General features: G+C 37.9%; 1 protein-coding gene across 1 annotated transcript in view; it reads left to right on the top strand.

Moving 5' to 3' along the window:
- Positions 1 to 323: 323 nt before the first annotated feature.
- Sytbeta (Synaptotagmin beta) overlaps positions 324 to 27,898 on the top strand; it is a 41,445-nt gene continuing 13,870 nt past the window's right edge. The window contains exons 1-9 of the mRNA XM_076379617.1: positions 324 to 421; positions 474 to 543; positions 604 to 612; positions 674 to 976; positions 1,052 to 1,155; positions 1,236 to 1,372; positions 1,416 to 1,467; positions 1,511 to 1,530; positions 1,577 to 1,863. Coding sequence (XP_076235732.1) covers positions 324 to 421; positions 474 to 543; positions 604 to 612; positions 674 to 976; positions 1,052 to 1,155; positions 1,236 to 1,372; positions 1,416 to 1,467; positions 1,511 to 1,530; positions 1,577 to 1,863 — 1,080 coding nt within the window. The remainder of the gene's footprint in view (positions 422 to 473; positions 544 to 603; positions 613 to 673; positions 977 to 1,051; positions 1,156 to 1,235; positions 1,373 to 1,415; positions 1,468 to 1,510; positions 1,531 to 1,576; positions 1,864 to 27,898) is intronic.

Genomic DNA, 27,898 nt, shown 5'->3' on the forward strand with positions numbered 1-27,898 from the left:
TTTGTGTACCTTGTAATGATATTGTTTTCGGTAAATGTTTTGATAAATTGGAATTTAATTGAACCGAATTATTATATTTGCAATTGTATCGAATTTCGAGGCTCTGATGAACTCTTTCATCTTGTCTCGAAAAATCGCGTGATAATCTTGAGAACAAAAATCGCTGTAAATTTTCCTTTTGTATGGTCTTTACATGTGCCATGGAAATCAATTTCTTGACATAATTCAATATTCTTTTGTATTCCTGGTATAAGAAATCGCAGTGTACGGTAGATGACACGCTATATTGCCATTCACCTAAGGCCATCAGTTCTGAGCGATTTATGAGAATCTTCGATAATCAAATATCAAACATCTTTTCGCGTGGACAAAAATACATCAAAACAAATCTTTATACGTACACAAATATACAACAGAAAAAGTAGTAGAAAATTATTAACAGCGTTGATTAAAAATATTTTTATTTATATTAGAATCTTGAACAACATAGACCACCAATCAACCTGCTTCTATAGATCGTTCACAATCTTTCATATTCTACTAGTCATTGAATTCTGAACAAACTGATTTACTCCAAAATAATACTGATGTTCTACACTGTAGAATCTATACGTCAAATAGAAAATCATCCTAGTCAAAGAAATTGAAATCTTCTTCAAACATTCTCTCTTAGTATAGCAGAAGCGTCTGCCCTAGCTTAAGCAAACCAGATTCCCTCGGACACCTGATACCTCTTCGATTCCCCAAATGTTCCTCAAACTCAGCTGTCTTTGAGTTCCCCTTCCACAGAATTCCCCAGCAAACCATTTGTCAAAGAAAAATCATTACACGAGTCGAGTCGTATTCTCGACTGGAACGTATTGAGGAACAGGAACGCGCGAAGTTGCTTCGACTCGATAGGGAACCGTTCGTTTCGCCGCGGCCGCTTCAGAGAAGACCACGATGGAAGTTTCGCGTGGGTGTTCATTCCAACCGAGTCATTTTGTAACTTTCCGTCTTTTCGAGCGTTCCCAAGATCGATAACTCCCCATTCCTCGGGAATTGTTTCGAGATGCGACCGACAGTTCGATCAGTGAACCCTTACACACCGAATAAAATCGCGTTGTATCTCTCTGACAATTTCGATGCTGCTTTTCCCGAAGACCGCCTCCACGTGTCTGTCGTTTCTCGTATAGGCTTTAGAATTCTATAAACCTTGCCACTCTCTGTGACGTTCCGTCGACATCAATTGAGAGGAATCTTGGGACACCTGTCCGTCTGACATTCTCCGAAAATGTCAAGATAAACCGCCGTGCGATAAAAAGAGAGAACTTAGATACACGCTTTGGCTTTATCGCCGCGGTGACCTTAACCAACGTTGACGTTAGTCCAGGTGAACGTCTGTAACACAACCGATCCGTTTCCAACACGAAGAGCTGCCATTCGAGCCTCTAGCGTCTGCTTGGTGAACGCGCGACGATTGGCTCGGCGACGACTCATCTGTCGTGACCTTTGACATCGTGTGCGAAAGAGCACACGAGAAGAGCGCTCGTCAGGGTCCCAGAGGACCGTTACGACACTCGGTTCTTTTGAGAAGTGGTCTTGGACACCTTCGTCAAGGTGCCGAGCAAACTGTCAGAGGTCCTGGGTGATGTCCTGGAGCTAGCATGCGGCGGAAGTGGCGGCGGAAGTGGCAGGAGTGGAGGGAGCAACGATGGCGCGAAATCTGGGAACTCGACGATCGGGACCGCGGCTAGCAGGATCGGAGTTGTCACAGGGGTGGCCAGCATAAGAGACAAATGGGCGCAAAGGGGTCATAGGTCGCCTCTCTCCTCTGTGGCGAACACCGACAGCGCTGACAGCACCACCTCGACCAGCTCGGAGGTCAGTACTTTATGGAAATCTGTTTTCGAGTATCTTTGCTAAGGGGGATATAAATTACTTTTTTAGGGAACACTTTTTACATTCATATTTTGAGCTTTAATAGAGTTCAATAGTTTCCAGTGACCTTCCAACCTCTCGAGTAATTTAATTATGAATATTCCATTCTGACATAGTACATGAATTGAATCTACCTTTAGAAGTAACGATTAAGTGTTCGTTAAAACTCTTGTCGAGTTTAATTTTATAGCGTACTTGAGTTTTTATTCGTTGAAACCTGATGTTATAGGGGCAATTTCTGAAATAGGTATCAGATCATTTTTTGATAATATTGAAAGCTGTGAATGGATTTCATGACCAAGGGAAACGATTATTGTTATTTCTTTTTTACTGTCTCTAGCCTTCGTTTTATCCGACTGGTGTTAGTATTGTAACACAATATGATGGGATCACATCAACATAATTACGCAAAGTTATTAGTATATGCATTTTTATGCATTATTTAGCGATTAATTTGTGAATCATTGTAAGGTTTTCGTGCTTACATTTCACACTTAAATATTTTTCAAATAAAATATCAAAATTTGAGTTAGTATAAATATCTACTGCAACTCTGTCATATCAGCTAAGGTTTAATTTATCAAAAAGCAGAGGATGTAGGGTAGTACGATCTCCAAGGATGGTCAATGGAGAGTTAATACACATTTCTAAATAGAAATTAATTTCGCGTCGGGTACGTACAGCTGCTATCTGTCGGTGTCCTTTAGAAAAATTTCAACGTCAGCTTCGTTCGAGGTAAAGAGTAGGAATACTTCGTTTGAATGCCTCACAGTTTATTTTACGAAATATATCTGCGAATGAATAAACATAATGTCGAGCACATATTGATCAGCGAACGCTTCGTTTTGCATGCGCACATAATTGAAAAGATATTAGGGGATAATGATACGCCCGATACGTGAAATTTACATAAAACGCCTAATTTACGAAATTTAACTAGGTCAATATTTCACTTTAAAGCAAGTTAAAAATGTTACACAGGATTTTGACCTTTTTTTTAAACAAAATTCGAGCCAACTCGTATGATTTATCTTTTAAGGAAAATATTATTTAAAACACAAAAATAGTATTTCAAGAAAATTGGAAAATTAGAGTAAATACACTCTTCTTCAAAGGTATTAGAACACCTACTATCTTCAATAAACTTCCATTTTACAATATGAATCGTCAGTGATTATAAATTTTAAGGGATAATTCTACTTGCTAATAGGACGAGATTTCACTGTGCCTGACTTATTCTTGATTTGTCTGTGTTTAGTTCAAGCTTCATTCTACTTATCTCTCTGTGTCTGACTTGGAACTTATTCTACTGATTTTGCTGTGTCTGCCTCAGAACTTATTTTACTCGCTTCACTGCCTGACTCGGGACTTATTCCACTGATATTACTGTATCCGACTTGTGACTTATTCTACAGATTTCTCTGTGTCTCACCAGGCTAGTACACGTAAGTACTAGAATAAGTTCTATAAGTCAGATATTTTTCACGCAAATTTTAGGCGTTCTAAGTGCAATTTATTACTAATTTTATAATATCTCTCGAGCAAGTGTTCTAACACTTTTGGACAGGAGTATACGTAAATTTTATTTAATTTCATACTTAGAGAAATTCTATGTCCCACACTTTTCAAAGAAAGCAATATGACTTTAAAAATTAGATTGCCACCATTTATCCAATAATGGAGCACAGAACACTTTCCAACTGAACAAAGAGAAAAAAGATAAAGACTGTAAGGTTAGCTCTATAGCAAAAAAGGCATGAAACGATCCAATTACGTTTCACGATAACGAAGTTCGAGATCGAATAACGGCAAATACAAGCCTGTGTCATAATCTGTCTTCGGACGATATAGTAAACGTGTGTAACTGGGAAGGGAGCTCCGAGCATTCTGCTTGATAGAGGGTTTCTTTCTCTCAATAAAACGTATTCGTTCATTCGCTAATATCGACGGAAATTGCATAGAGCGAAAGAAGTGTACACGTTTGACAGCAGTATTTTATCGTCTCGATGTTGGCGGAAATGCAAACAGCTAACGGAAGCAGAAATCTTTGCGAAGGACATTTGAAAATATAACTTGACCTGTCGCTAAGCATAGATAACACAAAAAACTGGTAAAAGAATTCTACAAAATTTTTTATAATAATTTCAATTCGTGAATTAAAATTCTATGAACTCTTTAATATCCATAATAAAAAAAATGTAAACCTAGAATTAAAAATTCGCTATATTTGTCTCCTAAAATGGCGTACTATAAAATTATTTATTTGCCACTAAGTGGGTTGACATTTTTAATTTATCAGGCCTCTTAGAAAAATGTCCAGAAATTTGGCACACAGATATCACTTTTCTGGGGCAGCACACGCGGCCGTCTGCTGAAATCTAAATGCACTTGTTGCATTGATCTTACCGCGGCTGGTGCATCCGCATATTGCACGTGCGCTTTTGACGCAACGTTTTGGCGGAGTTCACAAAGGTATCGATGCTTGATACGTATTCAGTTGTGTTTAGGGGAAAACTAATGTTACTGCTGTTTCAAATTCGATCGTTTGAAAGGGGGACGTTTCATGTACTTGAGTTTATTGTATTTGATCACCTCGTCAAGGATTTGCTTTGAATCTCTCCCTTTGACGATGCGTTCTGCAGCATCCCGAAGTTTCGAATTACATGCTCGGTGATTTGCACGGTTAATCCAATGGCTTGAAAATTAGAAGGGAATCGATTGAATTTGCTATTATTGAGCACCTCTTTCTAGTTAGTATTTTCCACTGTGCCCGTGGTATTACCTTTTTTGTAAGAGGGCGTTTCATAATAGGTGTTCGAAACTGTAAGGGGCGATTATTGAAAAAGGATATGTATATCAAAGTAAGATGAAAATTACTGATAGTGCACTTATGTAGTTCGATCGAAGACAGTAGTAGCAGTAAAATAAGTCTTAGTGTCAGACAAAAGCCTTAAACTTAATTTCATGATTCTTGATTTCTCTTTTAGATATTTTGGTATGTAAAATCACCTTTTAAAATTTGTGACACCTGTTGTGGAACATTCTGTACATCACGTTTTCCCACTGAACTGAAAATTGCCAAACGTTAAAAAATTTCAGGCACAGTATCACGCAAAAATAACCATTTAACGAAGTGAAATTTAATTTCGAGGTATTTTTAGAATGTCTCTAGTTTCAGAGAAATTCGTGTGCAACATAGAAACGTACGTACGCGCATATGCACACAAATAATGCAGCATAGTACACACTTGGGAGAAAGTCTACGCGAGTAAATAGGTATTCACGAATTTCCATACGGGATCTCGAGTAATATTTTACAGTCCCATTTGACCTATTACTTTGCATACGTCTCTACAAACGAGCTTCAGCATTAACCAATATTTTACACCTCCTTTGGGCTCTCCACGTGTCATAACATCAAATTCTCCCTTTCGTGAACGAACATTCACTTCACGTCACTCTCACAGTCGCTGATAAAAGCAGCTTTTCGCGTCTTATCGCGAGTGTAATTCAACGAAACTAAGGGAAAAGGTGGTGAACAGCATTGTTAAATAGCGACTTTCTTCTGAAGCAGAGATTCGAATGTCCGCCAGCTGAATCGATTCCTCCCGCTTCGCGTGCAGCGCATGACTCGCATGTATAATTTTATTATATTTCGTATCGACGTTACTAGGGGGATCAAATGCCGCGAATTCAACGCAGAGAATTTTCACAGTGAGCGAATAAAACGAGGACGTTTTTTAACATCGTCGAAATTGGGGCTCACGTTGAGTTTGCTTCCCTTTTCCTTTTTTCTGTTTGAGGACAGATTTAGGACGTTAGCTATTCTCCTGGTGAGTTACGTTCGATAGTGTTCGTAAATGAAATTTATTTCCCCCCTCTTGCCCTGCCTCGCTGCTTTGCATGGAGATGCAATTTCTGGGGAAACCCCGTCGACTGAAATTGAAAAGCAATTCGATATTATAGCAGAGCCAAACAGCGGGGCTGCGTTAATAGCCATTCGACAAGCTGTAGTAGCAGAGGTGGTGAGAAAAGTAATTGTAAGTTGAACATAAAAGCGTAGTGCCTAGAGCATTGAATCGTATACTCTCACGTCGTATAGGAATGGATGCGCGTGCTAAGAGGTTCACATTAGATAACAGTGTGCGGTGACATCGAATGAGGATGGTTCGAATTTTTTTTTAGAAAGCTCTCACTTTTGTCTTGAACGTTTATTCGTAGACTAGTATTATTCATCTTGGTTTGAATATTATTCGTTGATTTTGGAGACACATGTAGTTGTAGAGAATAGAAATTTAAAGTACCTACAAAAACAACCCCTTCTAATTACTATATTATGATATACATGCCTATGTCCCACGAATTGAAATCCTGATATAAAAATAAGTAGAAACACTTCTAGATTTCAAATTTAAAAATTTTTTAAATTTGAAAATTTGAATGTTTGAAAATTTGAAAATTTGAAAATTTGAAAATTTGAATGTTTGAGAATTTGAATATTTGAATATTTGAATGTTTGAAAGTTTGAAAATTTAAAAGTATAGTAATTTTATAAACTGACTGTACCTACACCCTGAAAAGCTCATTGAAATTACCCTGGAAATTGCAATAGTACAGACTCAATGACAAATCTCCTCTCTAATCAGCTTCCTTTTCTTCCACGCGCAAGATTTCCTTGTCGCCTTATGCAGAAACGCGATGGTTCGGATCCGAGTGGTGCTCACGAAGCAGAAATCGCATTGCCATTGCAAATAGTTCCTCTGATCAATGCGATCCTGGCCGAGTGGTCGTAAATCACATCTCGATAATGAGAGAAAGAGGTCTCGAGAAGTTCGTCGGGCGCGACGACTATAACGAAGTCCTGCAAAACGATTTACTCCTATTTGCTTTTACGCCTGGACGCCGATGTTTTTTCCGCGCTTCGAGACGTCATTGGCATAACGAGGCGTTTACGTCGACAAATAAATCGTAAAAAAAGGAACAGGTGGAAGGTATTTCTTGCTGAGGAACGTTCGAGCGGCGAGCATTTCCATCGGGAATTGCGCGATTTCGCAATGTAACGCGATTTCTCATTGTCAATGAGTGCATTGCAGCTTAAACTTCGTTTACAGAATGAGTTCCCGTTATTTGACGGTAGTTGATGAGCTTCCTTAGAAATAAGGGGCGAATTAATTAGTTAATTCAAACGAAGCACTTGGTTTTGGTAAAATATTGAGTTCACACGTACAACATTGTTATTTTGTAAATTATTTTAGAAATAATAGAAAGTTCAGTTTGTAAATCTTAACAAATTATAATAATATCTCCTAAAACTTCTACAAACGATAGGAATTAAATATCCCAAATTTAATTAGGTCTACAGATTCCCGACCACGATATTGAATCTAATTGCAAAAACAGTCCCAGGTCCTCGCTGCTCGACCTTCGACCTTCGATCTTCGACTTCTAATCCCCTGCGTCCACTCGATTTGCGGATCTCCGTGCGAGAGACCCCTTTGACCCTGACCGTACCTTTAACGAAAAACGGAAGATCCAAGGTTGATCGATTCAATTAGCAAGGAATGCCAATTTTCATCATTTTTAACGATGGAAAGGCTCGAGTGTCGATAACACTCTTCCAAACGCGACCTTGTCGATGCTTAATTTCGATACCTCGTTTTCAATGCAATTGTAATCGCCAGCCTACAGACGTTTATCTCTGCGACATGGCATCAAAGCGTAACACAAAAGATGATGAAAGGGAAATCAGTGGAATAAAAAGTTAGAGATACACGTGGATTTAAATATTCTGGATTTTACTTCAGTAGCTCGAACGTAACGCCCACAACAGAGCTAATTCATTTCAAACAGTAATTGAGCGAACAACGAGGTTCACTCGACGCGCTCAGCGCAATATCTTCCTGTCCCGCATACCCGTGCTGTCTTCAGAATTTTTACCATTTTTTGCCACCCTCGCACCATGTATTTGGAGCGAGCTTTCACGCTGGAAATTCGGAAACATATGAGGCTTCGGGTCTTTCCCTCTTGCCTTGCACAACGTGCAACCAACTAACGATAAATTTGTTCTGTTCACGCGTAAAATTGTAGACACAAAATGTTGTACAAATTTTTGCATACGTGGTTGTTAACTCGAGCAGCTTCAGTAGACTTGTATTTTTCACTTATCTAGTTCCTAGTCTAAGAACTTTGTTAGCAAGGCATCGAATATACCTGGGGTAGATCGATGGCGGTTCAAGAGAAAACCGCTCGCAAAGGGGACAATTAAAAAGCAATTTTAACGCTGTCGTAAAAGTGTTAGATCGATCTAATATCAGCCACGTTATTCTGGCTATATACCTCGTTATACTGACTTATGTTCAAAGTAATCCATACACGGGAGCGCGTACTTTTTAGATGTTCAGTTAGATCTTGATCAATATTATAGAATAGTAAAGAAATTTTTTCGCAAAACACCTGTAAATTTCATAAAATTAATTACTTATGAATTGTTGTTTCTCTTGTAAGGAAATGCATGTTCATAGATATTAGAGACATAAAATGCTACCTTAGGTATATTTAATTACTATAAAAGTGTTCTAGATAGCATTATGGTCATTTTATGAGACCTAGTTATTTTGTAACTATTTTGCTTCGAGCTCTCGTAGATGTAATCATTCTACACAGAATACCCTAATCGTTGAACTCTGACCTGTTTTCTGATCAAGAGCAACAACCACTCGACATTGATCTCTGGTTGTGTAAATGAGGGTGGGACAACGCTGGAAGGGTGACGTCGAAACGAGATTAATCGAGAGATGCGTGCGAAAGATAAGCGAAATTACGGGGGTTCAGATCGGAAATTGCGACAACATTGTATTTTGTGTGTATAGCGATTGGATGGAGCTGTGAATTTATGAGCAAATTTATATACAATTAGTAATATAAAATGTATAAAAAAAATATTGAGAAGCACACCCAGTAGTGCTATCCATAATGTATTTATATTATATATTATTCTTAGATTACCCTATAAAATATTAATACTACTTTTTCTTTGAAACGAATGAGGTAATATAATGCACTTATTTATAGTTATCGATTATTTCCACATTTTCTATTAATTTCTGCAATAGTTCCTGATTTGCTCATTCATTTTCCAACTCCGTTTAACAAAAACGCACAACTAACAGCAATTTGTGATACTGCATGCATTACTCCAGGGACAGGGGATCTCTATAAATTCACTCAATCGATTAAAAAGGATCATTTCATCCGACAAGAACGTCACCGAACCACGCAAACGCGTCGATGCACCAAACAGAAAACTACGATCAAGTTTCCCCATTTACCTTAACTACCTTCAACAGACAGATCAACCCAGTTTCTAAACTCGCTTTTTAGAATCATTTCCTCTCGCCTTTGAAGCAAACAAACTGTAGTATCTCATTATCACGAACTTGCAACTCGGCTGCAGGTCTGATCCCGAAAGGAGGCAGGCAAGGGCGTCTCGACGATTAATTGTATCGAAACTAAGTCGATCGACGAGGGCTCGATCGAAAGACGCTGAAAGTTCCCTCTGAAGACGCTGGGAGTGTCTGCCAGCCGAGGGCCCAAGAACGACAGGCAATAATCGTCACGCGCGATTAATTAAAGTCCTCCCGAGCGAGTGCCTCGCCGATGGGAGGATGCGCTCGGTATTCGCGGCGCGGATCGATGCTGCCCACTCGGCGAGAATCGGAAGAGCGGTTAATTGGCATTGAAGTAGCTGACAGAAACACGATCGTCGATTGTACGTTTATGATCGAGCCGTGCACCCTCTTCTGACGTGCATCCGCTGAGCCCCGTCTCTCTGCTTTTATTCTTCCCTCTCATTCCCACCCCCGCGCACCACCCCTCGATACTTTCGATGGAGAGAGAACAGTGGCAGAAACCCCTTTCAGTTATGTCTGATCCTGATCGAGTGGATCTTTCGAGTCGGTTTTTGCATTCGGTGGGAATTTCGAGGAAAGGACTCGGACTGCACGGGGCTGCAGCTATCTAGCTATTGGCTGCTTTGCTTTGAGTATCGACTCCCTTCTTTCCACGAAATTGTTCAATTAGATCCTGTGACAGGTCGACCAGGTGAATGGAACCTGTTTGATCAGTTCTGTCTTTAGGTTGATGCGTTCTACTGAGCTTAGTCGATCGATACAATTTTCAATCTACGTATGCCTTTTAACTTTATCTTGCTTGCACCTGGATGCAGGAACCTGGTTTCTTTTAGATGCAGCTCGCTTTATGTCGTATGAAACAGTGTATCTAATTTAGAATTAATTAGGATTATTACTGATACATGCTATAAGAGGAATACTTTTAGTAATAGGTTGCAGTAGATTAAGTCAGTGATTAGACAGACAATGAATGCTCTTCATGCTTCACATTTTTTAATGTAAAAGTATAAGTTATTTATTGAATTATGAGATTACTACAAAATTTGAATATCTGAGGGGAATCTTCTGTGAACATTCTGATTGACAAGTAGATATGCCTCGATGTATGTAGTTATTAATAACGAGGGCGTCGAAGTCACGAGCTCGAAACACGCGACTTAGCAGGGCAGAGTACCGGAAGACGAACTTCTTAGAGGACGAAGTTACATTACTCAGACACTAGATGAATACAGCTCAGTCAATCGAGTGATTACGAGGTATCGTGTTTGCTGAATGGGAGGGGATCGAAGGAATCACGCGATAAACTTGTTAGCGAGTGCTCGTTCGTGTGTCTCGAGCGTTTCTATTATTCTTTCGTTGGCATGTTCAATTGACGGTGTTCTAGAAAGCTTGAATATTCAGCCTCTAGATATTTCTTCCGCGTATAGCTTGACGAGAGTGATGTACGATTCAGAAAGGACAGTCTCTTTAATATAAAATTAAATGGGGATTTTGGAATGAAGCTTTATGATATAAAATTTGTCAGTGCTCTGGTCTTAATTGATTTATTTCTATAGCATCGTACTAATAAAAACACAGGGGTTGAAATATAAATTAATTCGTGAATTAACAAATGCACATACAAATTATAATTTACGATAAGATCTATAAGATTTCATTTTTAAATTTATGATTAAAATGTCTCCATTTTCCAATTTATCTCTGATTTATTTTGGCAGAAGGAAATATATTCACATTTATTTTTGTATTCCATTACTGTGCACAATATGACCTTGCTTCCTTATACATATATATTTAATTATATAATACTAGTATACATGCATCAGTATTTATAAAGAAAAATTCTTTATCATGATTTTTTTTCAGTTGAATTCTGCAGTCTCCATAGACCAAGTTAAAAAGGGGATCGCTTCGTAGAAATGCGATGCACCACAATTTATTTCGTAATTGATACCTAAAAAGCAACGGAAAGGAGAAACGCAGAATTCGATACAACCGTATTGAAGCTTGCGTTTCTTCGTAATATAGATCAAAATCTGTGAATTTTCTGGTGGAACTTTGTGCAGGCTGTATTATATTTTCAAGCACAAAGGCTAATGAAACATTAAATTGCAGAATGAAATCGGCCTTGACTTCCGCGAATGTCATTTTTGCGTTAATTACTAAGAGACTCTACACGTACAGTTAAAAAAAGACAATGCAGATCCTTTACACGTTCGTTACTTCTCTCTCAAGTGAATTACTCGACCATATTTACATTAAATGCTTAGCGAATCAGGAACATGTAATTTTAACAATGTAATTCACTTTGCAATATCGGCACTTCGAACATCAACAAGCGAATATTCAACAAAGAGGAGGAAACTTCTGAAGTCATGATGTTATACAATATTGAGAATTTAGCTGGCATTAGCAACTTCAACATGTTGTTTCACCTCAAGACTCAAGTCATAGAAATAATCCAAACTTTAATAATAGAATTCGAGCACAAAGTCCAAGTTCAAGGATTCCACTCTGTGAAGATTCTAGTATTCTTAGTAGCTAAACAACAGTATAGTAATCTTAGAAAACGAGAAGCTCCAAGTCCTCGATCTCCTCCCAGCGAAGTCTTTCGACATCCATGCTTTCCCGATTATCCACGAACAAAAACGTGAATGACATAAAACGAATAAGCTCCTCGTAATTACTCAAACAGTGGCATAATAGCTCATTTCAAAGGGCAAATTCCATTCGCTTTGACAAACTCCCCTCAGGATCTGGATCCCCCCGATCAGGCAGCCAAAGATGAAGGACGAGTCGACACAGACTCTATCAATGAGTCAAATGCCACGTCGACGTTCAAAGGTGAAAGGGTGGGAATCGAAGACGGAACGGGCATTTAATAGTCAAACTAAGGGATCAAACGGTTATTGCAGAATGGCCTTTGAGGTGGACCGCACGACCTCGACCCAGAAGAGCCGTCAACAGATGCTCAGCGTACAGCTACTCGGCTATTCTTTTATTCAAAGCATTTCCACGCTCGTCTGTTTTCCATATCGATTATACGAATAAGCTACCCCGCTTTTCACTTTGCATCCTGCTCTTGAGAGACCTGCCGTGAGGTGATAAGCAATCACTGAGACGACACCAGTACAGCCAGGTCTTCTTTGTCGTTCGCGCGGCTCGTGTGACTGCGTGCCCATTGTGGAGGTGCACTCGCAGGCTTGATGGTAAAAGTGCATTTGCGTTTTTGTTATCGTTCTCGATGGTATCTAGCCGACGTCCGCGCGAAACGAACACTTCAGCTACGTTTACTTTTCTGCACGGAAAATAGAATTCGCGGTAGAAGACGGGGTAATTGATACCGAATCGATCGACGAGAAGCTTTCATTGAGGCGACGAGAAAACTGATATTTACTTAGACGGGGACGCGTCGTTCTTCGAGGTCTAGGATGGCAGCTGAGGGGAGGGTTAAGCGCTATCGCAAATTCTACTGTCTTTTCTTATGGCATGCTCTTTATTAGTGACTATCAGAGTCCATTTCATCAGAGTATTTCAGTGGTAGCCGAGATTGAACACATTGAGTGGCGTGAATGTAGCATTTCTCTTATTATTTCTTTTAATGAATTTACATTACTGAATTCTGTTTCTTCGTGCTATTGTTATGAAAGGGTATTAGAAAAATTGACTTGACTTTTTTTGTTACTATTTCTCGTTTCTGGTCTAGATTTCTAGGGCAACCTTGAGACGATCCTAGAACAATCTTAGGAGAATTCTGGTGCGCAACACAGAGACAACCCTTGAACATATTTCGTGTATTTTGTTATTGGTTAGGTAGTGATTATCAGTGTCCACTCCATCAGCATCTTCTTTATTTCGTACACTTTATCATAAGGTGATTAGTGACTCTGAGTGTTAGCCCTTAGCTACTGACCAGCTATTTCTGAGCAACTTGTCATAGTTGGACATGATATAGGCGAAGAAAGTAGTGGATTTGAATCGAAAAAATTATGGTTGAAGTAACCTTGACTGATGACGAACATACGACCCTGACCCGCTGTAGATAATGGCTTTTCTCATGACTTCCACGTCGATTGGTCTGTTTCCTATACCCGCGGGAATAGATTCCTTTTTTTCCATTTTTGGACAATTTTTTCATGCATTTATATAGATGGGCGCGTTCCCCGTTGACGTCAGTCACATCTCTGGTCGTCGGGCTCGTTTTATTTGCTCGATAAAAACATATCAGTTTGATAGCAATGATATAAAATCTGCCGACAATGTTGGGCCATAGTTTAATACTCGAATCGGGAATATACAGACTGAATCACGAAGGTTCTGATATTCCAATCGGAGAATCGTGATTATTTTCTGACGCTCGATACAATATGCAATAGAATACATGGCAACAATAAACAGTGGATAATAAATTTCGGGCCAGGAAAAATAATCAATGATAACAGGTGTTTCGAATGAGTACATTAAGTGGATTTTTCTACATCCTATATTTTACACATGCATAACTGTTTTTCAGGAATAAAATCATTTGTTATTAGATTATTCACTTCAAATGTAGCACCATCGTCGAAATGAAATAGAAAATTTCTGCTTTTCAAATAATTACGATCGACATCGGTACACGTGACTTCTATTTTTCTCTCTACCATTGCATCCCATGGAACAGGTCTTTTAGTTACGTAAAAAGCATCCATTTATTAAAAGCGAACAGAAGAAAAATAATAATATCACGGAGAGCCAAGAGAAAGCACTTTCTGCTTCGATTTCATATTTCAAGCTAATAAACAATAAGCGTCTTTTATTTCGCATTCTGTCTCTCGCGATACATTTCATTGCACAACTGTTGCTTAAATCTCTTCTTAAAATAAAAGATTCATTTCCCGTGAAAAAGCGGAATTACACGCGAATCCCCTTATCCTTCGTCATTGCAGGATTAACAGGCTTCCGCCTTCTGCAAACGCAATTACACCTGCCCAAATCTGTCTCCTCGACAGTGAAACGCACTCAGCCGTTGAATATTTCAAAGTCGTGCCACGACATTCGCGGCTGCGTATCTCTTTAAACACGCGAGACCTTCGGAAGATTAATTGTCGTGACGCGTGAATGAACATGTGAAAGGAAAATCGTCGTTTGGCGATCATCGTCAAGGTCTCCTGGGATCTACAGTTAGGGTAGTTTGATTTAGACTTAGCTCTCATGCTGGAAATTATTGCTTTATTTTTTCATATTTCAGTTTTTACACTTCAGTTCCATGCAATATTTGAACATTCGAGTATTTTAATATTCGAATGTTTGAGTATTTTAATATTTGAGTGTTTGAACATTGAAATATTTGAATATTTGAATTTTTGAATATTTGAATATTTGAATATTTGAATATTTGAATTTTTGAATATTTGAATATTTGAATATTTGAATATTTGAATTTTTGAATATTTGAATTTTTGAATATTTGAATATTTGAATTTTTGAATATTTGAATATTTAAATTTTTGAATATTTGAATATTTGAATATTTGAATATTTGAATATTTGAATATTTGAATATTTGAATATTTCAATATTTGAATATTTGAATATTTGAATATTTGAATATTTGAATATTTGAATATTTGAATATTTGAATATTTGAATATTTGAATATTTGAATATTTGAATATTTGAATATTTGAATATTTGAATATTTGAATATTTGAATATTTGAATATTTGAATATTTGAAAACTGATAATCATGAAAACTGTTTAACATTCAAAGCATCCCCTAATCTACATATTTACTCAAGAAACAGTGAAGCCCTGAATTTTCATGCACTGTTCCCAACCCATGCTCCAGTTTTCCTTAAACGTTTCATATTTACCCCCATCGGGTTTAAGCTTGTTCACTTTGAAGCTTAGATGCTTAGCGTTAAGCAAATTATCGCCTCGTCATCATTTCTTGATCTGTTTCCGCGACCTTGCCCCGACTTCTCCTACCTACACACGGTTGGCCCAGAACCCTGGGCGTCTAATTCTAACCGTAACGTGTCGGCCTGATAATCTGATTATGAAGATCAGGAAGCAACGCGCTAATTGAGCAATCTGTCGGTTAAGGTCACTCGAAACGTTCGCGTTTCTGTAGGATTCAGTGTTGGCGTCCAGGGAACCCGAGCCTCTCGTCGCTCGCGTTCTGAACGCGTATTAATTAACCGGATATTGTCTGTGGTTATTGGGATATTGTACGCTTAGAATCGAAATTAAACTACGACCTAAGGGTGTAATGTAACGGTAGCATCGAGTGGCTTTGACGGTAATTTATGGGCAGCGGAGAGATGCTAAGTCCCTTAGGATAGTGTCTCCAATTTAGTAAAGGGGTTAGCGAGGAAAATATGATGAGGGTAGAAGTTACCTATAATTAAAAGAATTAGTGGCGAAATGCTACTTACTGATTGATGCTACAGATTGTCAGAAGAATTGATTAAAAATTTGTACAAATTTTAATTTTTACCGAAATAGTTAAATATTTCTTCTGGATTCTGTAAATCACTTCGAAAATATATTTTCATTAGGGATCTTTAACTTTTTGGGGGTTTGTTTTCAGTATTCAGTATATACAGCAATAAACAAATTGAGCAAGCATATTTACTTTAAATACGCGTATCTGCAATGGGAATTAAGGTATGCATAATTGACTGAAATGTGATGCACAATATTTGATGCAAATTCGATTTGCATGCTCATTTAATGATAATCGGACGAATAATCGTATCAGTGTTATTCCATGATACCAATCTAAGTTATGGCATATTATTTCACTGGTAATCTCCTTTAATCGGGCTGAAAGATCTGGATTACTATTATTACTGAACTTCTCACTCCAGAAACTCAGTTGCAAATTTCGCTTCCATCATGGAGATAAAAAAATCACTTTCCATCTACATTAATTAAACCATAACTCTGCTATTAATTATATTTTCAATAAAATTAACGTTTGCATTAAAATGCTCGCATAGAATTAATAATTGATCAACATCTCATTAATATCTCTCATGACGCATGTTACGTATTTTTAACTCTCCAAATCGCTGAATTTGTTTACCATTTGCCCCATATGAACGTGATACAAATTAATACAAATGTTACATGCACATTTGCATATTACCTCATTAATACTGTCCAGAGGAACTCTGTATTCACTAAGACAGATTCACCGGTAATAGTGCATCGTTTTCAAAGTTACTGAACTGTAAGACCCGTTTACAAAGTTCGTATACAGGAGAATTCACGAGAATATATTTCGTTCCATTCTTCTCCCTAATCGCTATTCGAAATAAATGTTGAAGCTCTCTTCAGTTCTCATTAAAATTGCTAACTTTTAATGCTTTGGCCGCCGCATTAGTAGTCACATCTACGCGATTATGAATATCATTATATGGTACTAGAATCATTTTAGATATTCTAACGACTGGAAGATATCAGTCAAAAGGGCACATCATTTTGAAGCTCTAAAAAAATAGGTGAATTTTAAACTTTTACATTATTAGTGAAATATCGAAATTTTTTGGATCATGTTAGACAACTCTTTTTGTGCCAAATCAGAACACGTGATTTTTTAAAAAAAGTGTTTAAAGTTGTTCACAGTAACTTCATCAATTATCTTCCAATTTTAAGAAACCCATTTACAAAATATTCTCCACGTATAAAATTTAACCAGATAGCAAAAAAATATTGTCAATTATATAAATCAACAAGGTAGTAAACTCTCTTTGACATAAACGTAGGGAGGACACTTCCCTCAACAAATTTCAGAAAGGATGATGCGAATCCTAAGCCCAGTCATCCAGTGACCCCTAACAACAAGGCTAGTCAGACCACGTTAAGTCCAGTAGCGATTTAACCTGGATTTACTGCTCGACCAGTCAAAACTGGATTTCCAGAACTTCCTGCATATCCCATAATTCCACATTCTCCCCAAAGCGATGTAACAGGGTCTGCGTGAAAATCGTCCGGGCTTTTAATTATGTATCGGCGGTAAATCGTTTCTTACTAATTAATTCAGTAGGTCAGCGTAAATGTTGCATAATAATGCGCCGTTAATACCGTTAAAGTGAATCCAGGGCAAAGGTTGAAGATAAATTTGGTATCAACGACCGGTCGGTCGGCGGCTCGAGCTGCAGCGCTGCCCTAGGCCTACGATAGCAATGATGCTTTCAGCGCGCCTAATTGAGAGTGGCAATACATTTCGCTGTGTAATAATGGAAATTACGTTGTGTTCGGGCTGCCTAGGGAAGAGTGGACCTAAATTCGAGGCGCTCTCGGGCCTCGACCCGAAAACCCGTGTCTCTGCTCTCGATAGCGCGAGCTTTTAGAGTCAGGATCGTTATCACGCTCTACGCTCGCATCCACGTCTTAATAGAGTTACTGTCTTCGTTGCGAAATGTCGCTATTTGGTTCGTGATAGTCGATTATGAGAAAGAATTCTTGGGATATCGCGTCTAACAATATCTGGGTGTTCATAATGCTTACATATTTGAATAAAATGAAATTTTTATATCGTGGCTGTCAGGGTAAGTTGTACCTGAGAGCCAACGTGATTCAAGTTGATTACCCCGTCATTTCTTAACATAGTATTTGAGGTAGTTTATACTATTAAATTTTCTTCGCTTATAACATAACTGAAGTAAATTCTTATTATTCTAATAAAATAAAAAGAAAGTAATAGGACTCTGTAAAAAATTTAATTTTGAAAAAACTGGACTTAGGTATGCTCGCTCTGAGGTACAGAATTTTAATTTCTGTATTATTGGTTAGAAGAGAAACAGGGTTATGTTTAGAGAGTGATAGAGTGTATTTTAGAGAGTGGAGTCAGGGAATACGTGCAGGTTGAACAGTAGAAGTTATTTAATCCTTAGAAAAGCAGTACAAATTTTGGTTGTCATAATAGTAGTCTCCAAATATTTCGAGACTGTAGAAAATACAGGAAATACGTATCTCCGATACGTGTGTTGAATCAGTCTAACTTTACTCATGGGTTCTATAAATCAACCCCAACAAAAGAAACATAAATTAATTACACTTCCTATTCGAAAATCGAGATAATTTCATTGACAACCTCGCAGTTCATGCATCTCAATTCAGCAATTTCTATAAGCACATAGTACGAAAATGCATAGTACGCTATAATACCTATAGAACAGTAGATTCTCGAACATTGCTATCGCAGGTTGAAACTCTTTGAAACTGCTCATCAAACGAGTAATTAAATTCGCGTGCTTTCGTTCAAAGAACGTCGCAGGCGACACAAAAGGACTGGCGATTGTTGGACCTGTTTCCGTCACTTAAACGTGAAAACAGAAGAAAGTCCCCTAGGAAACAATTTCCGAGAGAAAAAGTTCTGCGGAACTGAGGAGCCTTTTTGCTACGATCCCGACGATAATCGAGATTAAGCAAAGCCGTCGTTGCGGAAGTTGGAAATACCTATTAGACAGCCTTCGGGCCACTTATTCACCCGTCGCAACAGCTCAAGAGTTGTTCCTTGCTGAAGCAATTATTTTGGTCAGTACTATCTATCTACTGCAAAAGAACGTTCACTAGCATACAACTTCAAATAGCTTTTCTTCGTCGGTGAAAGGTAACGACGTAAAGATATTACACAGATACTGTAGAAAAGAATAATAAAATAAATTATCATAGTCTTATTTATTTGAGGTGTTTACAGGCCAAAGTGATTATTTTCGAATTCTTGAAAATTTTAGTATCGAAGCGTGTTTAATTATATATAAAATATATAATGATAGAGTTAAGTGATTCGACAAATGAGCAAGTCATTTAGGGAAATATGAAACGAGTTATGGAATTATTTAACAGTAAAAAATAACCAATAATACTTACCAATCTAATAAATAATGTTACTACTTATTTCGACTACTATGATAGTAATAATCGATTTCAAAATTTCCATGAGCTACCTCGCGCATGAAACTGATGATTACGCCTATCGACGTCTCCAACATCCGAGAGCTTTCAGGATGCCCAAATGGCGAGTACGTTCCACGAAATAATGCTGTAAATTGCATTGCCGCTCAAATAGCTCCGATACACAAGATATTGGTGCGTTAGATATGTCCCTGCTCGCTATACAGGCCACGTTTGATGTTCCCGTCTATGAGGCCAGCTTCGTGCAATTAACCGATTTATTTCGAGCTCCAGTTCCTGTTACAGGAACACACGGAGCCATCTCATGGAAGCTTCTCAGCAGAGAATTTATACAAATCGACAAACTGTCGCGTCTGTGATAAGCGCCCGCGAATCTGATAACGTTATGAAACGTTCGTTAATGGTATTTCGGTATTTCTCATCCGCGCGCTTCCTTTTCTATGTGTCTGCTTTCTGGGTATATAAACGCCACGGTTGGTTAAAAAGAAGATTACCAAGTTCCAGGAAAATTATGAATTTCGTTCCGCCAGAAGGGTCGCGAAGTTACGATTTTCCCATTCGAAACGTCGCCAGAGAATTAGAAACGCGAAAAGGTACGGTTTTAATAATGTTACCGCGCTCGTGTGCCACGCACGCGGGCTGATCTCTAAATTAAAAAGAAGAATATTCTTAATTAAAAGCCAATGCGACCGGTCTTATCGCGGAGGAAAGTTATTGTCGGCGGAATGAATTTTTCTTTGACCCGATTAAACTTTGTTCAAGGGTTTCGGCAGATATTACCTACGACTCGTTTGCTTTTGGAACGATTTACAATTAAATTACCAGGCAGATGGGGGATGGAAGCTAATTTCACGGTGGCTCTTTCTGCGAATCTTTTTATCATCGGTTCGGTCTTTCGTGAATATGAAACGAGTTGTACGTAAAATGTAGAATCATGTAGAACTTTCTCTGGGAAAATGATTAGTGGTAATGGGGAAGAATTAGTAGATGTTCGTGGCTGATAATTCTGCTATGTTGTTGAAAGCGTATTTACTGGGGACGATTTCAAAAGGGATGAAATACTTGATTCCTGTGGCTAGCATAAAGCCACGGTCTCGTAACTCCACAGAAATGACTCAAGAGGCTTTTGAGCTTCCCAGTGTCTCTGGTAATCACAACACCAAATGCAAGGTGGGTCGAGTGAGCTGTATGCATTTCCATGAAGCGCTGTGCGCGATGTGCTACAGTTGTCATGTGACTCCTGAAGTGGAAATTATCGTAGGAGACTAGTGTTTGTCTGTTACAGTAGATACTAATACCAACTTAAATAATATATTTACAATTATTAACAGGATTTGTTAATTAATGTGTTCTATGCAAGGTGGTTTCGAGAGGTATAATTAATATTACTCACAGTATTAAGCATGTATATGAAGTAATTCCAGTGCCTTTTAAAAAAATATTTCAATTTTATTTCTGAATAACGTACAATTTAATGTAGAAATATTTAAACTAAAAATAATTCTTAGAGAAGGGTGCTCGATGGAAATGAGTAGAAATATAATTTTCGAGAATCCGAAAGTTTTCCAAGTTGTCGTCACTCTTGCTTAGCTTCAGATTAATTCAGTTTAAATGTAACTCGCCATGGGCTCTCGCTATCGCGTTTGTATTCATATTATAGTCACAGTTGTTTAAAGCTGCTGACAGAACTCGAAACCACTTTCTTCGAGAACAATAAGAATCTAGTTCTGAAAAGTCGCCCCGCGCCGGCCACGTTATTACGAAGACAATGGAATCCTTATTCCCGAAACGAAAACTTTGCTCTCCGCGATTTCCCTCGAAAGAGAAAGAATAAACTGCCGTCTCGCGCGCAGAGCTATATTAGCTTCCCGTTTTTCGGGCTCGCCGTGCAAGACACCTGGCGTGGCAAACGAGTAGCGCGATACGTCTAGTCGGGGAGAATAGGAGCACGAAATTTAAGACGCTCTGAAACGTTCTTTGGTTCGCGTAAAGAGATCAAAATGGGAACTCGCGAGGCAAGTGGATGCGTACTGGAAATAAAAACGAGTTCCCAACTTGAGTGATTCAACTTAAAGTACACGTGGCGGTTACGGTGCTTCCCTTGAGTTCGCCTTCTTCGCGTTGGGAAACAAAGAGTGCTGGCTAAGAGTAGTTTCTCGGGAAACGAATAGTTAGAAAAGTGCAGGAGAGTGTCTCTTAAAAAGTTCGAAGATCGTTTTCAGTGTACCATACATGTTATAATATCATTTGACAATTGCTTTTTCATGTTCTTTTGTGATAGTATATATTTTTCTAATTTTTATTTCCTTTTTACTAGCTTATAAGAGGATTCAGCTTGGCAAGACAAATATGGTAATATCATTAATAAATTATTTGAAAGTAATATCTATTTGGAAATTTCGAAAGATAGAAATTTTGGTATTTGAAAATGTGAAGATCTGTAAAGTGGATAATTTGAAAATTTGAAAATTTAAATTTTTCAAAATTTTAAAATCTATATCGTTTGAATATTTAAACGTAATGAGTCGATACATTTAGGGGAATGATTAATCTTTAACTCTTTTAAATTACTTAATTGACATTGTTTTTTGCATTCACCTCACTCATCGAACTTTTAACAGTGAAATTGAAAATATAAAGCTGGAATATGTATTTGTTCTATTGGCTTGAAAACAGTTTGCTTAGATAAACAGTTGACGGTTGACTAAAATACTCGTACTGCTCGTGCCTCGACATAGAAACTGATATTACGCTTTCACGTTTCGGTGCCTCGAATCGCAAATGCACTGGTGACACTTCTATTGCTGAAATGGAGAGGAACGGAATGGACATTGCTCCCTGTTTCTGCCACATGTTCCTTCTCAGTGCACATATTCACACTTAGGGTCGATCTTCCTCACTCATTGTTAAGAGCAGGAAGCGTTATTTCCTCCTGCGTCCTCGTAACCTCTGCTGTAGGACGATCATGTTCTTAATATTCTGTCCTCGTTGTTAAATGCTCTAACTTAAACAAGAACTGGTCATAGTTGAACCTGCACTACGAGTAATTGTATAATTGTTCATAATGAATTAAGTTTGCGTTGAGATTGCGGTTAAAGTCCATTTACCATTGAACAACATTAATAAGAATCGAATTACTTGATTATGGATTATGGATCTAGTTTTTGTATTTTCTTTATGGAAGTTTGAAATTTATAAAAAATTACAGAATGTGTGTAATATTAATAAATATAGGGACCATGCAAAATAGAATGTGAATTATACTACTTGAAAGACGAAGCAAATTTTTATTTAGGTTCTATTTCTGAGACTGTGTTTATGAAAATATGAAATTGCATACAAATCTGCAGTCTAATTATAACCACTCCACACTGTTTAAAGAAGGATTCGATCGAGAGGTTTCCATCAACTCGTTAGAAATATCGTGGAAACGAATCGAATTCACACACTGACACGAAAGCAACGAGTTGCACATGTAAAGAGTAATCCAAAAAGCACTGGTTCGATCTCGGTTTCGGGATGAAAACCAATGCGGTTTTGTCTACCTAGATTGTTCCATTTCTGCGATGGACACCGCAAATGAATCATCTCGACAAGGGTTGACGACAGATATAAAGTTCACGAATCAATGTAATTTGCGTAATGAACTATACTCTATATCTCGTTGAAAGGTCGAACCACGACGCTGGAACACTCGTGTGTAGCCATAGTACGATTCACACAGTCAGCCGTACTTGCATGTCCATAAGTGCTTCTATAAAATGCTTTATCTACTTGAGAAAAACATTTCATTCTACTCACACGGTTGCTCTTGAAATTTGCATAACAAAACAGGTCAGTTTCTTCTTATTTATGCAAAATTAAAATCACACTGAGCTCGTAATAAAGAAGTTACGGTCTTTGAAATTTCAGCGAAACTCGCGATACATGGGGCGTTGATAAAAGTCATAAAAGTTTGTAGATACTATGTACTTATGGAACCATTCATTTTTTATAGCAACTGCTTTTCATCTTTCGTTCTGCTGCACATCTCTTATACGTGAAGTGAATCTGATATACATGAATTAGTATTAATATATTAGCGATTGAATATCGAGTATAAGATACCTCTCGAATTTTTATTGTAAATTGAATTAGAAATTATTATCGTGTTATTGTAAAAATAGTCATTCAAATAGGAACAATATTTGTTTGTTTCACGAAGACTAAACAGTGTCCAAAGTATTTTCGAACAACCTGTATATTCGCACCGCTATTCCAGACATTAAAGTGGCTGTAACTTAATAATAATCCTGTTTACCGAGCAAAGTTTACGCAAACTTTTCTCAGTAACTTTACGCAAGTTCATTACTTTGATGCATGAAATCAGTGCACCGCGGAAAAATCACGGACGCCATTAAAACAAGCCGTAAAAACGAAGAACGTTTTACGAGCTTCCCTTCGAATCCCTAATATAGAAGAGAAAGAAAATTACTACTTTCGACAAGTCCAACACTGAACACCTAACTAAAATATAATTAAATTCAATTATCATTTAAAAGTACAATTTAAATATAACATAAAATAGAACACATACTGACTTCATCTACCACTGAACTGATTCCCCCATCTTATGAAGCATCCTGTATAATAAAAGTAAGACAGAAGCCTCATTCAGATTAGTCAAATTACTGGAATTCGAGCAGCCTGAGTGGAAGTGATTTGAAGTAACTTGACTAATATGAACCTGTCATTTTGCTTAACTTGAAACATCCCTTCAAGTTTCTACTTTGTCTAGACTCGTTCAGATTAGTCAAATTACTCGAATTCAAGTGGCTTGAATGCAAGTGATTCGGTGTAATATGATAGTACAACAACTGTAAACGTATTATATTACTTGACTTGAAATGTCCTCTCAAGCTTCGAGTGAAGTTGTCTTTTCAACTTTCCCTTGCCTTGCAACGTGCATCGATTGATGCATGCCATGGTGTACCCTATAACTCTGAAATTACAAGGTATTAGAGAAGCTTGAAATTAATGCCATCTACTAGAATTTTCCCGCAGATAGTGCAGATAGTCACTCCAGCTGCAGATTTCCCTCGATTCCTATCGATATCACCTCGGCGCGACAATTTGTACGATAAGGAGTAACAGCTGTTCGACGATGGCTCGAGGTGAATCGAAGCCGCTGAAAAGGGGCGAGGAAGGAAAAAGTAGAATTCAGCGAAGATCTGATATTTCGGGACGGTGGGCGGAACCATGGGTTCCGTTCGTACTGCTCCGAGTATCGACCCGTGAAAGACAGCTTCCAGCGACCTCGTCTCTGCCTTCGCCTGCCATCCCCCTGTCGAAACTCGGAATCCGCGACTTCCCCATTCGTGTCAGGATGTTTCTGTGGCAGGCGCGAGGCCGTGACCGTGAAAATCGCGCGTCGCATAATTGCAATCATCAAACACGACGCGACTGGGTTTCGTGGCACGCGGCAGTCCATCATTTTCAATTTCGCGCGGCGATCGATCAATTATCGCAGCCATTATTTCAATGAAAATCCAACGGCGACGTAATTGTCGTTGACTCGTGTCCGCCATGTTGACCTTAGTAATACTTTTCATTATTATAATGACCTCGATTGGATTAGATAGATCATTTGCGAGTGCAGATGCTTGTTATTTAACTTCAGAGGATATCAGACTTGGACTGGCTACTAGGAGCGAAATTTCATCCCTCCTGGACGCGATACGATACGCTTGTGCACGTTTGATTTGATTGAAACGTTGTTAACGGCTGTGTTGGCGACAGGGGATTCGATATATTTCCTGGTTCGAGGTTTTCGTGGAAAATTTGAATGCTACGTTCCTGGAAGAACTAATAGGATGGATGTTGAAAATGGTGTGTGTCCATGGGGAGTTCAGATCTCGAACAGTGCTGAAATATGTATACTGTTTCCTCGATAGAGATTGTACTGAATATTTATCCATAGCGTAGGATACGTCCTTTAATGTTGAATAAACTCATGCTCATGGTAGTCTATTTTGGTCTTATCAAAGTTATGAGTAACGATACATGCTAGGAAAATTATTTGCTCTATACAGACTGTTCGACAACAGGTGTCAGAAATTTTAATGGATGAAATAGAACCTTCGTTTCAGAGTTATTACTGGATGCAAAAACGTCTGAAATTCGCGTGAAATATGTCTGACTTGAGACTTATTCTACTACCGACGTGCATCAGTCAGGTCAGGTACAGCGCAGCTAGTAGAACATGCAAGTCTCGAGTCAGACACATGTCACGTGTATTTTAGGCGTTCACTCAGCAATTAATAACTAGGAAGAGAAACCTGAAACGCAATTTCGTCTATCTTCATTTTCCTCTTATTTTACTAACCTTTAAAATGTTTGACACTTGTTGTCGAACACCCTGTATAGGTTCAAGCTACACTTAATAGATAGTGACGATAGAGAATAAGCAAAAAAATTAGAGCGCTGTCTCACTAAATTACATAGCTCATTTTCGAGTTAATTCATCAACTATTCTACTTGAAGAACACTGTGTAATTTCTAAACTGAGAATTAATATTTGCACATATTTTTATATTTAACATATTTTACGATTCAACAAACACTGTCTTATCTTTTCAAAGAAACGATTGCAGAATGTCGCCAAAGACGATCCCTCGAAGCGAAATAATTTCCCTCGGTATCGCTTCGTCTCATGAAAATCATTGTCACGACGGAATACATCTGTAATATATTCCATTGCGTGTCGCGCGATCATCCCTCGAATTCTTATCGCGACGTCGATGATTGAAGAATCGAAGTCTTCGTAAATTTCTTGAAAATTCGCCGAGCTTTTGTGTAGAACATATCGCCTCGAAAATGGAGAATTTTCCACATCCAAGGGTCCATTATCATCGATAATCGTTATAAATTATTGAACCTTCTCTCGTTCTAGCAAACGATATAAATATTGTTCACCAAATTCACGAATATTTCGTCATTTAACGATACTTCTTATTCTCTTCTTCTAAGATTGATTCCATTGATTTCTATGCGTGACCAGAACCGGAAATACGAAATAACAATTCTATTTCAGTTCGTGCGTGATTCGCGACGAGTCAAGGTTCATCCTATTTATCACAACTGGACAGTTTAACGTTCGTTCCAAACGGTACCTATTTGATTGGGATGTCTTGTGCACGTAAATTCAATCCAGGTGTGTATCTGGAGCGTATGAAACGTTCATTATACGACTTTGATGCTGCATAAATTATGTTAATGTTTATTAACCACCTTATATGGAAAATCGTATTAGCTGTGAATCTACAATTGCAGGTAAAATTTAATATATGACAGTCCAAGGGACAGGTGTCAGTATAATCTTGTCGAGAGAAATCAGTCAATTGAACTTTATATTTTTCATCAAATGAGGCGACTGTATCTTCTGTACTAGGTTTAATAATTTTTTAGTTATATTTGTGAAATGGAATTGAAACTAACCTTGGGATGACATTGGCGTTGCCTAGTATTGATTTTTCAGTTTTCATGAATTCATCGTATCTTTCTTTATTCTTTAAACAATATTTTATGTGGATGGAAATCTCTATTTTCTTATAACACAGTCGAGGTGGCTCTCCATCTATTTTCTCAAGTCCTCCCTCCTCGAGCCATACTTTTATCTAACTTTTGATGCTACGTTCGCCTGCACTCGTCCTACGCAGTTATTCCTACACATACACGCGTCCACATAAAATGAAATTTCTCTCTGAGTCTCGTTTTCTGTTCTGTCTTGGACTTTGGCCTAAGATCTTCTTTGATATTTCACATTTTATAGTCTAACATTACCTAGAAATAATACAGTAAGTAAGTAATTTAAAATTGGACAGAAAATAGCCTACCAAAAGTATCATATATTTATCTAAAAATAAGACTCATCTTAAACTTAGCTCAAAAAATATTCAGAGAACTTCCCTAATGATCAAATGAACAGTCATTATTCTTAAAACTCAAGGCAACTTCCAACGAAAAATCTAATTTTATCCTTTCCCCACATTTTCGATGAAAAAACCAATGAATGAGTCTCATTAACATTTTCAATAAAGTACACAGATTTCCTTGTGTGTTCATCGCGTTGAACTACCTGGCGTGTCGTCCACAAGGAAACTGGAGCAAGGTTAGCAGCGAGACCAACGCAGAAAAGAGGCGGAAGCGCCAGGACGGATAGAAAAGACGGGAACGTGAAAATAATTGTCGGCGATACGTCACGATAAAGCATGATAACGCGTAATGGGAGGATAATTAAAGCCATCGGCTAGGGAGAAGGGATAGCAAGCGAGTCTTCGATGATGAATCGCGTAAACGGGAATGGAATTAACGTGTACCTCTCGACCTCGAAAAGTTGCAAGTTGAGTTTTGATAATGAGGCTGAATTTATAGTAGAAGTATTATTTAGAGTGGGAATTAGTGAAAGAATGCTTTGAAAAAAGAATTTTTAACTTAGATTTAAATAGATGTAAATGTGAAAGAAGTTCGTAAAATACTACGTGAATGCACGCTTAATAAAACGATCAAACATAGAGATGGTATTCATACAGACTCGTCTGAGAACAAACAGTAAAAATACTTTATAATTTAAAAATTTTCAAATATTCAAATATTCAAATATTTAAATTTTCTCATTTGC

This window comes from Calliopsis andreniformis, chromosome 6, assembly GCF_051401765.1.
Source record: "Calliopsis andreniformis isolate RMS-2024a chromosome 6, iyCalAndr_principal, whole genome shotgun sequence".
Taxonomy (NCBI): domain Eukaryota; kingdom Metazoa; phylum Arthropoda; class Insecta; order Hymenoptera; family Andrenidae; genus Calliopsis; species Calliopsis andreniformis.